Source organism: Lepidochelys kempii, chromosome 26 (assembly GCF_965140265.1).
Source record: "Lepidochelys kempii isolate rLepKem1 chromosome 26, rLepKem1.hap2, whole genome shotgun sequence".
In the NCBI taxonomy this organism is placed as follows: Eukaryota; Metazoa; Chordata; order Testudines; family Cheloniidae; genus Lepidochelys; species Lepidochelys kempii.
Genome location: NC_133281.1, coordinates 12,462,299 through 12,478,192, shown reverse-complemented (window position 1 = coordinate 12,478,192; position 15,894 = coordinate 12,462,299). Strand labels below are relative to the sequence as shown.

The 15,894-nt window shown below is 46.4% G+C and overlaps 1 protein-coding gene across 2 annotated transcripts in view; it reads right to left on the bottom strand.

Annotated features, from left to right (window-relative positions):
* Positions 1-15,894, bottom strand: part of LOC140903633 (tetraspanin-15-like) — a 295,953-nt gene that overhangs the window by 247,482 nt on the left and 32,577 nt on the right. The window contains exon 1 of one of the 2 annotated variants that reach the window (XM_073325201.1): positions 2,793-2,865. The exons of the other annotated variant lie outside the window; for it this stretch is intronic. Within the exon in view, the coding sequence (XP_073181302.1) occupies positions 2,793-2,831 (39 nt within the window). The 5' untranslated portion in view covers positions 2,832-2,865. Of the gene's footprint in view, positions 1-2,792; positions 2,866-15,894 lie in introns of those variants that run through there. 2 annotated transcript variants of the gene reach the window in all.

Genomic DNA, 15,894 nt, shown 5'->3' with positions numbered 1-15,894 from the left:
CTAATGATCATCAAGCTAAAGTGATTAAGCAAAGTTAGCCAACAATCACATTACCGGATAGTGATGATGACCTAAATGTTCTGAACACAGCTATCTTAATAATAAAGGGAATGAACAAAGGGTATGTAGAGTGAGGCCGAAGAAAAGATTATTTGTATTGGATATAGAGCACATGAGAAGCACCTGATACGTCATCCTAAGACCACATCCCCTGTTTATCATGCGCGCACGCACACAAAGAACAACAGCAGTTCAAGCTTCCTCTGCACTCTCCTGGAGTTGGTCCCTTATCATTAGTGACCATCAGTGATGTACTTGTTTGTCAGGCATGTTTATTGTGCCACTGACTATCTTAATGTCAAATGCATTTATTGATTTATATAGGATTGCATTGCAACCAACTAGAGATGAGTATGTTACTGTAAATATCTGGGTCAGGTTTAGCGCTCCAGACGGATGGCAAAGCTTTAGGACATGCCACTAAATCCCTGAGCATTTCTCACATACACAACCCTTTCCCTGCCCCCCTTTTTTCCTCCTCATTGAATTAGCTACAGGACTGGATGGGGTTGAAACACCATAACCTCATGCAGAAGGTAGCTGATCAGCTATTAGCCATTTTTCAGAATGACACAATAGGGCCTAAATAATGGAGACTTCCATTTAACCTTAGCAAATGAGGTGCTGCTAACACTCTCATCCATGTTCCTTTATGAAGGAAACCATATTTTAAGGAGATAGACAGACAGTGAAATGCAGATGATACAACCATTTCATGCCATTGAACAAATCCCAGATGGCACGGGTGCATTTTCCATTGATATTCCATGTGTTACAATACCATCTGATTGAAAAGAAATAGCTGCTCAATTACCAGAAATCAGGGGCCATAATATGCAATAGAAAATTAGTGTGTTTCAGGATGCTGACTCTTCCGAGCTATTGCATCAATTGCACTGAAGAATGGAGGCTTTCCCTGGCCCCCGTCTCCTGAGTGAAACTTTCTAATATCCATCGTTGTACTCTGGTCCTAAGCAGCCACTCAGGTGAGTAAGATCTCCGCGGCTATCAGCATAGGGTCTACCTGGATTTGGGGTCAAGGGCTGCATAGCCAACATGCCCTCTTGCAGGCAATCTGATGGGGAGAAGATGATAGCTCAGTGGTTTGAGCATTGGCCTGCTAAACCCAGGGTTGTGAGTTCAATCCTTGAGGGGGCTGTTTAGGGATCTGGAGCAAAAATTGGGGATTGGTCCTGCTTCAAGCACGGGGTTGGACTAGATGACCTCCTGAGGTCCCTTCCAACCCTAACCATCTATGAATCTATAAGCCATGGTTCTGCCCCTCTTCCCCCGTGCCAGCTAACAAAGCTGTTTGGATGTGAGAGAGGGGGTATGCCACATACTGTCTCTTCCCACGCTGAAAACGGGAGCCTGGATAGAAATGGTCACTGGTGAGTTCCTAGTGCTCCTCCTGGGGAGGCAAATCTACCCATTGCTCCAAACTCAGGGCTGAGCCTGAAAACTCAATCCAGCCCTTACTGTTTAGCTCACTGTTAGACTCTGACTCAGTGACTGAGCACTTCTCGTTTTCAAAGCACTTTGCAGATTCTCAAATCACCCCTATAAAGCGAGCACTGCTTTTATAGACAAAGTATGTGAGACAGGGAGGCTAATGTCTCCTAAAGTGGCTGCTGATTTTAGGTGCCTAACTAGTGACATACACGGCCTGGTTTTAATTGGAGCTGTGGGTGCTCATTATGATGGATGTGGAGCAGCTATACAAGTTATGAAAGCTGTGTGGTGACCTAGTTAGTGGGATGTTTACCGCCTGACTATACTGTGTTAAATCAACAGGGCTGCTGGAAAAATTGCACAAGAATGGCTTGAGATGAGCCACTTCCCTGGTAAACACTTCAGGGTTGTTAAGAGACAATGCCCATGTTCAATAACTGAGCATTCCAGTTCTGGGTTCCAGAATTTCTTTTGCCACATGGGGCTAGTGCAGGGAGCCAACAAACCAAGAGGATCAGAAACAGTTGAAGATTCTCTGTAATGAGGTGGCAGTTGTTGGGGAGCTGTTCAGGCTGCTTGCCAGGACCGGCTGCAGTGTCTGGAGAAGCTAGGCCTGCCTGGCCCACTGTCACAGGTGGCAGGGCTCTAGGTAAGACAGAGCTGTGTCTAGACTGTTGGTTATTTTCAAATCCTTTTCCTCTAAATTTTTTGTTCCTACTGTTATGATTAAATGATACTTTGGTTGCTGTATTCACACTCTCCTGAAGGGAAGAAACACAGGTGATGAACCCAGATGGACCTGGATTTACAGGGTGCTGCAGCCCTGGGCCTGGTCTAAGAGAGGGAAAATTGTATGATTCCATCACTGGAGAAGTAGGGGCACAAGACCAAGGCCTGATAACTCAGGACATGCACTCAGAGAGAAGACAGAGGTGCAGCCAGCCTTGTAACCATGACACTCACCGCTTCTGAAAAATCAGGCCAATGCAGTCTCCAGATGGGCACTCAAAAAATGGAGGGACCTCAGATCAGTGGCCACTTTTAGACTCTGGCCTAAGCCACTTGCCCAAGGCCACAAAAGGAATCTTTCAAAGCCAGGATAAGAACTCTGGAGCATCTTGGCTCCTGACACCTGTGCTCAGGTCAGTAGATTAAAATTAACCCTGTTAACTGGTTTAGGTGTAGACTATGGACCCAAATGCAAATGGTGATGAAAGTGACTTAGAAGACAGGGGTCAGTGCACATAAGTGGCAAACATGTGTAACTTGCATTGACCTACCTGGCAGCTAGTGGGTGTGATGAACAAGCATGACTTCATGCTGGCTAGGTGGCAGGGGGACGCAGCAGGAAAAGCAATTAGTGGCTGGAATGGGGGCAACTTCTGCAGTGTTGGAGGTGTGCCAGGAAGGCAGGATCAGGGCCCAGTTCTGGCTGTTCTTCCCTTGCAAAGGCTAGCGATATTTTCATCTCATAATGCATCAAAAGCCGCGTGCAACAGCAACCACATCCCTTTCGAATCAGCGAGACGTTGAAATGACAGGGTCATTTGTGGGCTCACAACAATCCATTACAGCATCGCTGGTCAGGTGCAAAAGATAAAAAGAGTTTTAATGGGGCACCCCCGCCACAGACTCATTCAGCAGCAGCAAGTCACTGGTTATGACTCACAACAATCGCCCCACATCAGGCCTACCTTCCCTTAGGGAGGCTCTAGAAGGCTGCTCTCTTTACTCAGACCAAGCTGAAGGTTTGCCTTCCCTACCAGCCAGCACCCAGCTGCGCTGGGCCCTCCCCAAGCTTGACGCCTATTTCAGGTGCCCTGGGGCAGGGGTGATTGAGCCCACAGCAGCTCATTAACCCTTTCCTGGCCAGCAAGGGGTTTGTATCCCTCATCATAGTCGCCTGTAGCTGCAAACACCAAATTACAAGAAAATTCAGATAGGTCGATTTAAGCATGACTGAACTATAACTGAGCGGCTGGGGCTTTTAGGGCACAAAACCTTGTCAAGCAAACCTGCTGGAGGTCCCATAGCTCAGCTACCCATCCTCAAGCCATTGGGCATGAAAGGATCATGGGTGGAATCAAGACAACATTTCTCCTCTGAATATCATAGGGCAGTTGGAGAGGTTTACACCTTGTGCACCACACCTGTCGTTAGGCACTATTGGGATAGGTTAGGCATGAAGGATCATTGTGCAATTAAGGACTGGTTCTGACACAGATTTCCTATGTGATCTTGGACTCTCTCTGTCTCTCTCTGCCCCATTTTCTCCAATCTATAAACTGGGGTTATAATAAAATGCTTCACAACAGTGTTTCACTAATGTTTGTGATGTGTTTAGATGAGGTAAGTAACTAGCTAGAAAGCTAAATCATTGCACCCAGATTCTGAAAGTTATTTAGGTTTCTATCTTGATGTCAATGGAACTTAAATACCTTTGAGGATCTGAGCCTTAGTCTTTAATAATAAATCAGTTCTTGTTCCTCCCTTTGTTAGCCCCATAAGAAATCACACAACTTTTTGTTTGCTTCTTTCCAATCATATTTCATGCTACTTTCAGATCCCAGCCTTTGTTTTGACAGATGCCAGAGGAAGACAAAGTTTCCTAGGGTCCATGACTTCATAGCTGATATTTATGCTAATCTTGAATTCGTTAGTGAACGTTGATGTGGGATTTTAAAATATAAACACATTTCTCTAGCCAACCCTTTGATTGAACATGTTTGTCTATTTCTTTCAACACTGTCTTTGCTGAAGCTAATTCTAGAACTATGGGAGAGTAGCAGCCCCACGGCCCATTGATACAAGGCCTTAGCACACAGACATCCAGGGGCTTTTGTTCTTAGAAAACAGCAACCAAGCTGGCTAAGAATACCCTGCCACGCTACTTTTTAATCTGCACAGAGAACAGCAAGTCATGATTTGTTTGCTTTGCCTCCCTTTCTAACAGTCCATTTGAGAGCCACATCTGTCATATTAGCAAGCCAGCCAACCCCTTTCAGTGTTTGCCATTTTTCAGCAAAACATCCCGTCATTTTTCTTTACGGGATGAATAAACCCAGCTCTTGGCATGAAATGAAACATTGCACATTGCCAGTCTGCAAGTGGCAAGGTACAAACAGGCCCTAAAAATTATGTACACCCTGCTGTGCTGTTTTCCAGGCTTCACCATACCTCTCGGTGTCAGATTAACGCTCCAACCTGCTTATTAAATACACAGCTGAATGAAAGGGCCTGCCACACTGCAATTACACTGCTGTAATGACATGATGGCCTATAGTTTTACAGGCAAGCCGTGATTAAATTCCAAATGTTAACCCCTACCACTATGCACAATGAGACCGCTGGCTTTAGACAGTTGTGAACATGGGGCCATAAAGGACCAAGGGGCACCGCAGGTGGCTGGAAGGAATGATTGCTTAACAGAGTTAAGTTAATAATTGGGGATACTGGAAGATTACAAGTAGTAATAAAACTGAGGCATTAAAGTACAATTTTCCAATTTGCAAGATGCTTTGATTAAATGTGTATGGCACCAGCATGCTAATACCTAATTAGTAGATTCTGAAAACTTGCTTGCGACAGGCCAAATGGTGTCATTTATGCACTGGCCATCGCTGCAACATCACAGCAACTCAGGGAAGCTCTGTGAGGGCTGCCACAGCATGCTGGTATTCAGGGTCAGTGACTGGGATGTGGGCAGTCAGGCCTAGTGGATAGAGCAGAAGGCAGATGCTAGAGCCGAAGTCAGGAACTGACGCCACGGGGCCAGAGCCGGAGTCAGAGGCCAGGTCTCAGAGCCGAGGGTCCGATCTGAACTAAAACGTCGGAGCAGCATCAGGACTGAGTTACCTTGAGCGAGGTAAGGCAGGGGCAAGATAGGAGCAGGGCCAAGGCAAGAGCTGGGCTGCACCAAGTGGACACCAAAGCTATTGCAGCTGCGGACGAGTGTTTTGAACAGCAGCGGAATTGCAGCTGCTGGGCTTCACAGCCAACTCTTCCAACCAATCAGGCGGTGTAGCAGGCTAGGCAGCTTATTAACGCTTATTAACTTATTAACAGCTTATTAACGCTAGGCAGCCTGCTACAGGCCAGCTGCACTCGTTAGGATGCCCAGAGCCTGGTCCTGCACGCCCTGCTTCCTGACATTCAGGAGGCACGTGCATGCATCCTGCACCATCCCACTGGAGCTGGAGGCCCCTGTATTGTTACTTGCAAATGAGGAAATTCACACTCGAGCATTTTGCTCCTCATCATTCTCCTAAACTAAAATTCAGCTGTGCACTCAGGGAGCCAAAATGACAATAGAGAACGTGACCCAGATGACCAGTCACTCAACAGGAATTGTGAAGTGTCTGCAAGCAGCCCACAAGCTAAAAGTTGTTCAAATCAATGTTTGATTCATAATAATTATTTCATGAATCTGTACAAAACAAAGTTTGCTCGCAAAGCATTAAGATTATCAACATTCATTGCGGACATTTGTTATGAATAGTTGAACCAGTTCTCCTAATGCAGGGGTGGGCAAACTTTTTGGCCCGAGGGCCACATCGGGGTGGGGAAATTGCTTGCAGGGCCATGAATGTAGGGCTGAGGCAGGGGGTTGGGGTGCAGGTGCGGGATGGGGTGCGGTGTGCAGGAAGGGGCTCAGGGCAAGGGGTTGGGGCAGAGGAGGGGTGTGGGGTGCACGAAGGGATGCAGGGAAGGGGGCTGGGGTGCGGGAGGGGGTGCACAATGCAGGAGGGGGCTCAGGGCAGTGGTGCAGGGAGGGGTGCGGAGTGCCGGAGGGGACTCAGGGCAGGGGGTTGGGGTGCAGGAGGGGTGCGGGGTGTGGCAGGGGGCTCAGGACAGGGGATTGGGGGTGCCGGGTGCAGCAGGGAGATCAGGGCAGGGGTTGGGGTGTGGGCTCCGACCTGGCGCCGCTTACCTGGAGCAGCTCCGGGGTGTCAGCGGCGCGCACTGGGGCCAGAGCAGGCTCCCTGCCTGCCTGCCCTGGCCCTGGCCCCGCGGCCAGCACCTCGTCCCTGCAGCCCCTGGGGGCGGGGGGCAGAGGGCTCCGCGCTGCCCTTGCCTGTGGGTACCTCCCCCGAAGTTCCCATTGGCCACGGTTCCCCGTTCCCGGCCAATGGGAGCTTCGGGGGTGGAACCCACAGGCAAGGGCAGCGCGCGGAGCACTCTGGCCCTCCTCCCCCAGCGGCCAGCACCCCGTCCCCCACTCCCTCAGGGGCCGCAGGGACGTGGTGCTGGCCGCTTCCCGGGTCGGCACGGGGGTGGCAATCCCGCAGGCTGGCTCCAAAGCCCTGAGGGGCCGGATCCGGCCCGCAGGCCGTAGTTTGCCCACCCCGGTCCTAATGCCACTTCTCCATCTCTTCATCAAAGAGTCTCTAATTACTTTACACCCATTACTTAAGCATCAGCACTGCCACAAGGTAGACACTGTCCACATTTTACAGACCAGTAACCTGAAGCACAAAGAGTTTAGGTGACTTCTCCAAGGTCACTCAGCACATCAGTGGCAGAGACAGAGTGGAACCCAGGAGCCCGCTTGCCTGAACCTCACCCCAACATGATCTCACGTAGGCATTGTTTATGACGGAAGCGGTATGGAGGGTACACGTCGCTACCCACTACCATGAAAAGCAGGCTGCATCCACTGCATGGTTACGTGGGGCAACGAAAGACTTGCAGGAGGGTGGCAGCGGGACACTACACTGCTAAAAACACCAGTATAGCTGTGGGACGCACTGCTTGGCCATGTAAAGTACATACCTAAGGTTCTGACATTTTTACATGCCTAATCCATGCTTCACCGTCTATACGGCTATTTATCAATTTATCAAATCAATGGGTTACAGCATCTCTGGGAGCAGCTGGAGCTCCTCCCAGGAGCACATCAAAACAGTTCAAACTGACCTGCAGTGCTCACCTGGTGAAGCTGAAGAGAGATGGCAGGTCACTTGCGGTGACAGAAATTGGGTTGCTTTGGCTTTTGTATCCCGGGGAAGAGAGAAGAACAGTCGGAGGCGGAGATTAAGGACGCAGAGAGCGCTGAGGCGGAGCACGGGGAGGCACTTGTAAAAACTACTAGTCATGTCCCATAATAAGCAGTTTACAATATAGCGGCTATTCCCGGCTTTTGCTGTAGAAAATACGAGAGCATCTAAAAGGGAAGTGGAAGGTGGGGATCAACAGGAGGAGGGGGAGGGAAAAGCTGAGACTGTTACAGTGCTTATGGAAAGGGGTGAGGCCGAGCGCATGAGGAAGTCAGGAGCGCTTGGGTGGGTGCAGGATGCACTGAACGACAGAGGCGGGGAAAAGTGGGAGGAATATTTGCTCATGTGCTGTACCAAGCCTAGAGTGGATAGAACCCAATGCCTGGGTAGCTCCTTTGTGGGAGCTTTTATGTTAGATTAATTTCAGCAACAGGTGCACCCTCTCTTAAAAGCCTGTTAGGTCTTTGACAGTGAATATTGAGCACTGTTGCCAGATTCTGAAAGGATGCATGGAATACTCAGACTGGGTGGGAATACCAAGAAACCCTCCTGGTCATAGACACGCAAGAATATGTGGCACCTGTATTGGTGGACGTATTAGAAACACCTCCGGTGTAGAGATTAGACAGATTTACTGCCCTGCTGAGCTGGGATTTCAGGTGTTTGTGAGGCTTAATTGATTTTTGCAGAGCATTCTGAGAACTCAGATGAAAGGTGCTAGATACTTAATTACCACAGGTTCTGCTTCTTTCATTATGGTTACTGGAGAACAACTCTAAGATTTAAAAGCTTTATGAAAATACCTCAGGCTATCTTATCTGCATCTCACAGACACCATCACTATCTAAGCTTCATTTGAACTAACAGTGGGCCAGATTTTAAGCTAAACTTTATGCATCTTGGAGCAGGGAGGGCAGGTAGAGGGGGATTTATGCTTGGGGCAGCTTGCATATACAGCTGCCTGCAACAGCACTCTGTGAAACATGGCCACAACCCAGAATAACCAAAGCAAGTGTAGTCTCTGGGCACCTTCTGGCACACTCCTACACTGGCAGACTGCAAGGGAGAATAGCACAGGGCTCTGCTGATCCTAGGACACCCAGGGGAGCCCCCTAACCAAGGGGAATGGTCTGTGGGCCAGTTCCTCTGGCTTTGTGGCCCGCTTTATGCCACAGTGGAATTGACAGTCGATGTGTTTTCCCAAGTATCAGAGGGGTAGCTGTGTTAGTCTGTATCCACAAAACCAACGAGGAGTCTGTTGGCACCTTAAAGGTTAACAGATTTATTTGGGCATAAAAAACCACTTCTTCCAATGCTTCAGTGTTTTCCCGGTCATAAGAATACAAACATGACTGTTTTCCTTAAATGACCACTGGTGACCATGGCTTCAATTCCACAACTCATCTGAAAGACAGAGCCTTCAGGAGAACAGTGCCTCACCCAGCTACCATGCTGGGCAACTGGCTTAGTACCAATGTAGAGAAATGAGTGCTATCCAACCCCATGAGGTTTTCTTGGAGATCCCATCTTAGTACTGACCCAAACCCCAGCTTGCTTAACAGGGTCGGATGAGATCATGGTGCAAGACTGTATTAACTGCAGGCTACTTCATTTGGGGAGAGAATGAATGAATGAGCCTGATTGTTTAGGATAACTCTCTAAACCTAATCAACAGACAGCAGCTCATGGTGTTGCTTTAGACAGTAATAGAGCTGTCTGTGTGATGCATCTGGAACAAAATTATTTAGTGAATGGGGCAGTGGAACTAACATGCAGATTTAAGTATCAGATTTAAGTATGAAATACAGTTGCTCTGTGCACATGAAATAACATGATATACTGTATTATGGTTAAATCCATCAACACATTTTGCAATGAATGGGGGGGGGGGGAAACACTGGCAGCCTAGACTATGATTTGGCTTATTTCATTTCTCCTCCTACTCTGATTTTTGCTGCTTTACTTTGTTTTCCTTTTTTATCTAGCCAGGTACTTCTGTGCGCATGACAGTAATATCTGAGAGCCTTATTTTATTTATAGGGGGAATTTCCCCACACTAGAACTGAGCACTTGGCAATTAGTTTCCTATAAAGTGTTTTGGGATGTGGATTGTATTACCACCACCATCAAATATGCTGCATTCCCGTTCAATACCCAGCGAGCTAATCCCCTCTTATTTGTCTTTATGTGGGAAATGAGATTAAAAGGTATATTTTATACTGTGACTAATACAGCTATATTTTAAGAAGGAGAAGTTCATAAGCACCTAAAGGAATTTAGACACAAGTCTCATTGAAAGTCAATATTATTTGTTCTCCCTTGTAGGCAATTTGAAAATCCTACTGTAGATTTCAATCCATTAATCTGGGATTTTCTATAGTGCCCATCACCATTATATCTAAAGCCCCAGTTCAGGAAAACATCCTTATTCAGAAGTATCAGGAGTATGGCCCTGCACCTATTGAGGCTCTGGGCATGGGTGCAGCTGCAGCTGCTTGGTCTCCAGCCAGCCTGGGTCAGCTAAACTGCCTAGCAGAGCGCCCTGCCTGACAGGCTGAGGAAGCTGGCTGCTTAATGCATATGCCTGTGGTTTCTCGGCCTCCCTGTGCTTGCTTCAGTCCAAGCCCTGCTCCTGCTTTGCTTTGCTCCTCCACTGCTCCCGCCTAGACCCTGCCCTGGACCCAGCCTGGACCCAGCCCTGCACCACTCCTGTGCAAACCTTGCTCCTTCATGCCTTTCCTGACTCCAGGTAATCCAGTTCTGGCCTTTGGCCCCACTCCCTGACTCTACTTGGACCCTTGACTCTGGCATTTGGACTCTTGACTATGGTTCTGACCAAGGCTTCAATTCTCAGAGATTATTTCCTGGGGCTCTCAGGGCTTCAGCCCTGCAGGGTGGAGCAGGAGAGGGGGCTTGGAGCTTCAGCCCCGCTGGATGCGGGGCACCAGGACTCAGAGCTTCAGCCCCACAGGAGATGGGGTGCCAGGGCTCAGGCTCTCAGCCCTGTGGGAGGCAACAGGGCTTAGGCTTTCAGTCACACAGAGCTCTTCTTCAAACCTGAAGCTTGTCTCTCCAATATCCTGGGACCCACATGGCTACAACTACACCAGATCCCCATAAGTATGTGGACTCCTTACTTCCATTAGAAGTCTGGGCCATTGTGTCTAAGAGTTTTAAGATTAGGCGTTAAATATTTTAGACTGAGTTTTACCAAAGAGATCTGAGTCAAGGATTTAAAATACATTGAAAACAGGAAGACAACATAACAAGATGCTCTCATTCATTCTGCAAACTGGAGTTAGGATTTGTTTGTTTATTTGTTATATTAATGTAAGAAACTGTAATTGACTATTTAAAATACATATCTAGCATTTCCCAGTCCTGGTAAGAAACATTTCCTGTTAGGTTTTTTTTTTTCATGTACACATTGAAATTTATTCAGAGAAATGAATATTTAACAGTTTACTTTCAGGATAACTGAGATACCTGGAACCGTTATGCTGAATAAATGATAAAACCACAGGCTACAGAATTTATTCAGTACATTAGCAAGGGACTCTGTGTGGGAAAATCTTCACCCACTGTGTATGGAAGTTGTCAGAGTAGGCTTAATTATCTGCAAATAATTTTGAGCATCTCTTTATATTGTCTTTCTTATTTTTAAATGAAAAATTACTTGTCAGTTTCTTAATTTAAGATTTCCGCAGAGTGCGAACCAATGCAATTAGGAAGCTGCAATGTCAATCCTCGTAATTACTCCTTGGGTGATTTGCCCCACTTTTTTTCTGGGACAATTCCACCCTATATTAAATCTGAAGCAGAGTGGCTTGGTTTTGGTGAAGATGTGGTAGAAGTGATTGAAAGGTGAGTTTAAAAGCAGGAAATTATCATCAACATTAACAATGGAGGTAATAGTGCCTTCCATAACTTGCTGGATGTGACACAATTTTATTTTGTATTGCATCTGATGGATGAACTTGATATACAGTATAATAAATGCACATGCATCACTGCCCTCTATTGGAGGGAACGACTGACCTGTTCAAGTCCCCATGACTATATCTAGTGGCGGCAGCCTACAGAGGCAATAAACCGTAGTACAACAACTAAGAGAGATTCTCCATTAGCTCAACTAAGAGAGATTCTCAGTCTCAAATGGTAGGGTAATCTGTGCTCATTAGAGCCTAAGGCCCTAAAATCTTACACGAGCTGTAGTTCTGTAGCCACAGAGTTACTACATATTACCTTCACCTTGATCACCTTCACCCATCAGCCCTCGCAGAGAGAGTGCCAATCACAACACATCATTCGTGTTGTTCTAGCCAGAACTTCAGCCACCCGCTGGCCAGGCTGTCAGTGGCACTGGGCACCCGAGCAGCATAGCATACCGCAGTCCAGAGCCCCTGAGTGATCCGCCAGCCTCAGCGTCCCAAGTAACTGGGATTACAGGTGCATGCCACCTCGCCCGGCACATATTACTACATATCTTTCACACAAGTTGTATCCCAAAGCATCTTCCAAAGCTAAACAATAGGCCTCTATAGAAAATACCCTAGAGGCTTACAGAACCGTAAATTGTAGACTAAAAATCCACATCAGGAATGATGAGAAAAGGAAGGTAGCAGAAAGACCAACAGTTTTGTGACGGAGGGTGGAAAGATGAACGTCGTGTGCAATGAGGACAGACAGCTTATTTGGACAAAGCAACTTTTGCCCCAAAGCACTTTGGACACTACCGTAGGGGTAGAGAAATTTCACCACTGACTGCTGGGGTGAAATGTAGCAGCTATTTGAAATCGCGTAGCCACACTCCCCACGTTGGATCTAAGCAAAGCTCCCAAATAGCAGACTGGCAAAGCTGGATGGCTTTAGTAAAGCTGATGCGACTCACCACTGCACCTGAGTGCTTTAATTAAAGAATCTCTGTAGCCTGGAACACCAGCCTCTTCTTTCTCTTTTAAAATGTGTGTCCTGTCAGGACAGTTGAACACAGCACCGTAAATTTCCAGTTTAATTACAGAGCTCAGTGATAGGCTTGTAGGTTCATCAATGATTGGTCCTATTGCTTTTCCGCATTTGTCAATGTAAGGACAGAAAATATCATGTCTATGATTCTGTTTCAGTTCATGGGGGGGTCTGTATGCTGAAGAGGACAGAATATTGCTAGAAAGCAGGTAAAATAGACCAGCAAGAGGCAGCAGAAACAGCAAAACAGCTTTAGACATTAATTGGGAGAATAGATCTTTTGGGGGTACAGTGGCAGAATCAAAAAAAGGTGATGTCCCAACAGGTGACCAGCTTCCTTCCATTGGCTATTTACAATGCCAAATTCTCTTGTCCAAATCACATAACTACCTGCATAGCCGCAACATTGTTCTCCAGTTTGTTTAGCCCCCGAGTTCCTCCCCTGCTTTCTTCTGGGCCTAGCAGAATATTTAAAAAACATTCTAGGTACATCATCCAACACTGCATCAGCAGAACAAAGGCGGTAATAAGGTGACACCTTGCTTATCAAAAAGAAAAGGCGTACTTGTGGCACCTTAGAGACTAACCAATTTATTTGAGCATAAGCTTTCGTGAGCTACAGCTCACTTATAGGAGCTGCTCAGCAACTCTCAGCATCAGGCTGTGCACATTAACCCTGTGGAGGTTCACTATTCAGCGGTGTGTGTGTGTAAAACACTGCAAAAGCAGTGTCTGCTCTTCATGTTCATATGGTGTTGCTCAAAGCTGCTGAGTGGGCAGAACCACAGGACATGCCCTTCGTCCTCAGGTTGGCACACTAGCGACGTTCTAGCAGGTATGTAAGGTAGAACTGGTGTGTTTGTTCCATGTATTGTATGTTTGGTTCACAGCAACAAAGCAGTTAACAGGCATGTGTGTTGTTTGATAATCTTGTTGATGGTTGAGACAGTCCTGGAGACTTAACATTACACCTGTCCTAGAAGAAGGGAGAGTGTGTTACAGAAACCTGCTGTTATTCAATAGAGCTCACCTTTCAGGGCAGCAAATTTGCTGCAATGTAGCCAGAGTTTTAAAGTTCCTCAACTGTGTGTGCAAGCACACGTACACAAACACACACTAAAGTGTGTAACAGTGTCTCTTCCCCAGCTGAAAGTCCCTTTTGTTTTGATTGCCAGTTGCATCAGAAGTTTAAGCCTTTGACTTTCCCCTGTTGTGTCAAAAACACTGAGAAGAGAAACGGAGCCACTGGAAGGCTGAAGATAACCTGCAATTGACTGGATACCTGCAGATGAGCTTGGCAGAGAAAATTTTCACATTGAATTAAAAGCACTCACCGCTCAGGCTATCACAAGAGACTACTTACAAGACAAAATGTAACAATGACCCCCTCCACTTAGAAAAGCTGAAAATGTCAGGTTCCAATCAGGTTTGAAACTACATCCTTTCAAGTTCCCCAAAGGGATGTCTCAAACCAGCTCAATCAAATATGACTAAGGGAAAAGCTTTAAAGCTGCCCTGGAGAGCAAAAAGCTGAAATCCACAGTAAGAGCAGATTATGGAAGGCAAATGCAGTACTTTGAGTGCTCTGGGTTATGGTGCCCGTGGGAAAAACAGCCTTCCTCAAAGGTGAGGTGGTGGTAAGGCAGTCTTGTCACTGGAGAAAGTATCTCTGTGGATCAGGGGGTCAAAATCCATCCCAGTATAACTACTGTGTGAAAGAGAGTTAAATCTGAGGAGCCAATTTTTGTCCCAGGTGCAGCATTATTCCTTTCTAACTTGACCCTAGAGCTACACCAAAAGAGACCTCGTTGTGGTTTGTCCTGGTGGAGGAAATGGCTGCGTTACTCTTCATCGCCATAGTTTAAAAAAAATAAGGTACATAACAAGGTGATATTTGTGTCTAACAGCTCTATTTTATGCGGAAACAGTAACACAGAGGACATTTTAATCAGAATTGGAACAAAAACATCGTCAACCAGTATTATTTCTCGTTAGTGCCTTTAAAATATGCCAATTATACTGCTCCATGTTAATTTAACAACCTGAGGTTCCTCTGGGCAACCTCACTTGGATGCAGAGAGCTAGCAGCACAAGATTTGTATTGACTGAACACTTTTCTGGATTCCTGGGGAGAATTGAGGAAAAGGAGGACCCCCCACTTGGATACACGGGGCCACTTTCTGCCCTTGGGTTGCATCGATAGTTTCACTGGGAGCTGCAAATGCACATCCAAGGGCAAAATTTTATCAAGAGAAACAAGTTTGTAGGGCCAAAAACTCTTCTCTCTGCTAGATTATTGCCATCCTCTTGAAATCAGTATACAGTCAGTGAAGTTACACTAGTATCGATGAAAGTAGAATGTCATTGCTTGTTTATGTCGCATACCCCCTTCTCCCCATTTCTGGTCAGTGCTTACAGCGAGATGTTACATACAGCATGCATTAGATCAGAATTAGAGCTGTGCAATAAACTTCTGTTATAAAACCCCAAGCCAACCGAGAGTCTTCTGGTCTGTGATTTCACTGTCAGCTCAAAAAGCAGCTCCCATTTCTTAGAGAACCAGAACTGTTTGTGCAAACCTCAGCCCAATTTTGATCCAAACCCAGAGATTACATTTCAGATAAGATTTGCTTTGATCCATCAGGTTTACCTGAATGTGCATCATCTGTCCTGCAGTCTTAAGCCCTGCTCAGTACTCCAGTGGAAAGTGAGAAATCCCAGAAGCCAGTGCCCATCCATCCCGAGGAAAATTCCCTCCTGCCTCCAGTTCTGCATAGTGGTTTAAACCTCCCTATGACAGCAAGAATCATTGCAGTCAAAATGTAGTTCCATCTGAAAAATGCCATCATAGGGTTCCATGTTAATTGTCCCTCACCAACTCCAGATCAGGGGTTCAGTGTATAAGTTAAAAGCTTCTCTCCCCTGTCCCACAACTGCCCAGCTTGCACACTCACCCCTGGGAAAGTCAAGCTGGATCCCATTTGACACATCACCCCCATAAGAAAGTTCAGAAAGCAAAATTCTACCTTCATTGGATAGTGTAACTGAGGGGCAGAGTTGGGAGGAGAGTTGCAGCGGGAGCTTAATAACTCTGATGATGATGTGTGAGTCACAGTAGAATCCAGCTCAGCCTCCCAATAGTATCCAGCTCGCTGAGGTGGCTCTGAAATGCTAACTTAAGTACTAAAAACTTATTTTTATCAGTAACATTCGGAGTGATGAATACACAAAGGGAGCAGAAGGGATGCCTAAGATACCATCTCAGCATAGTCAGTTTTCAGACAGGAACTAAACTTTAAGTGTCTATTCCTATTTGCACCAAACACAACTCCAAACTTTTCCCTGGTTTGTAAAACTTAGTTCCTTAGCTTGTAATTTTATCAGGGCTTCTTACACTTGGTTGGAAAATTTGCTGGTATAT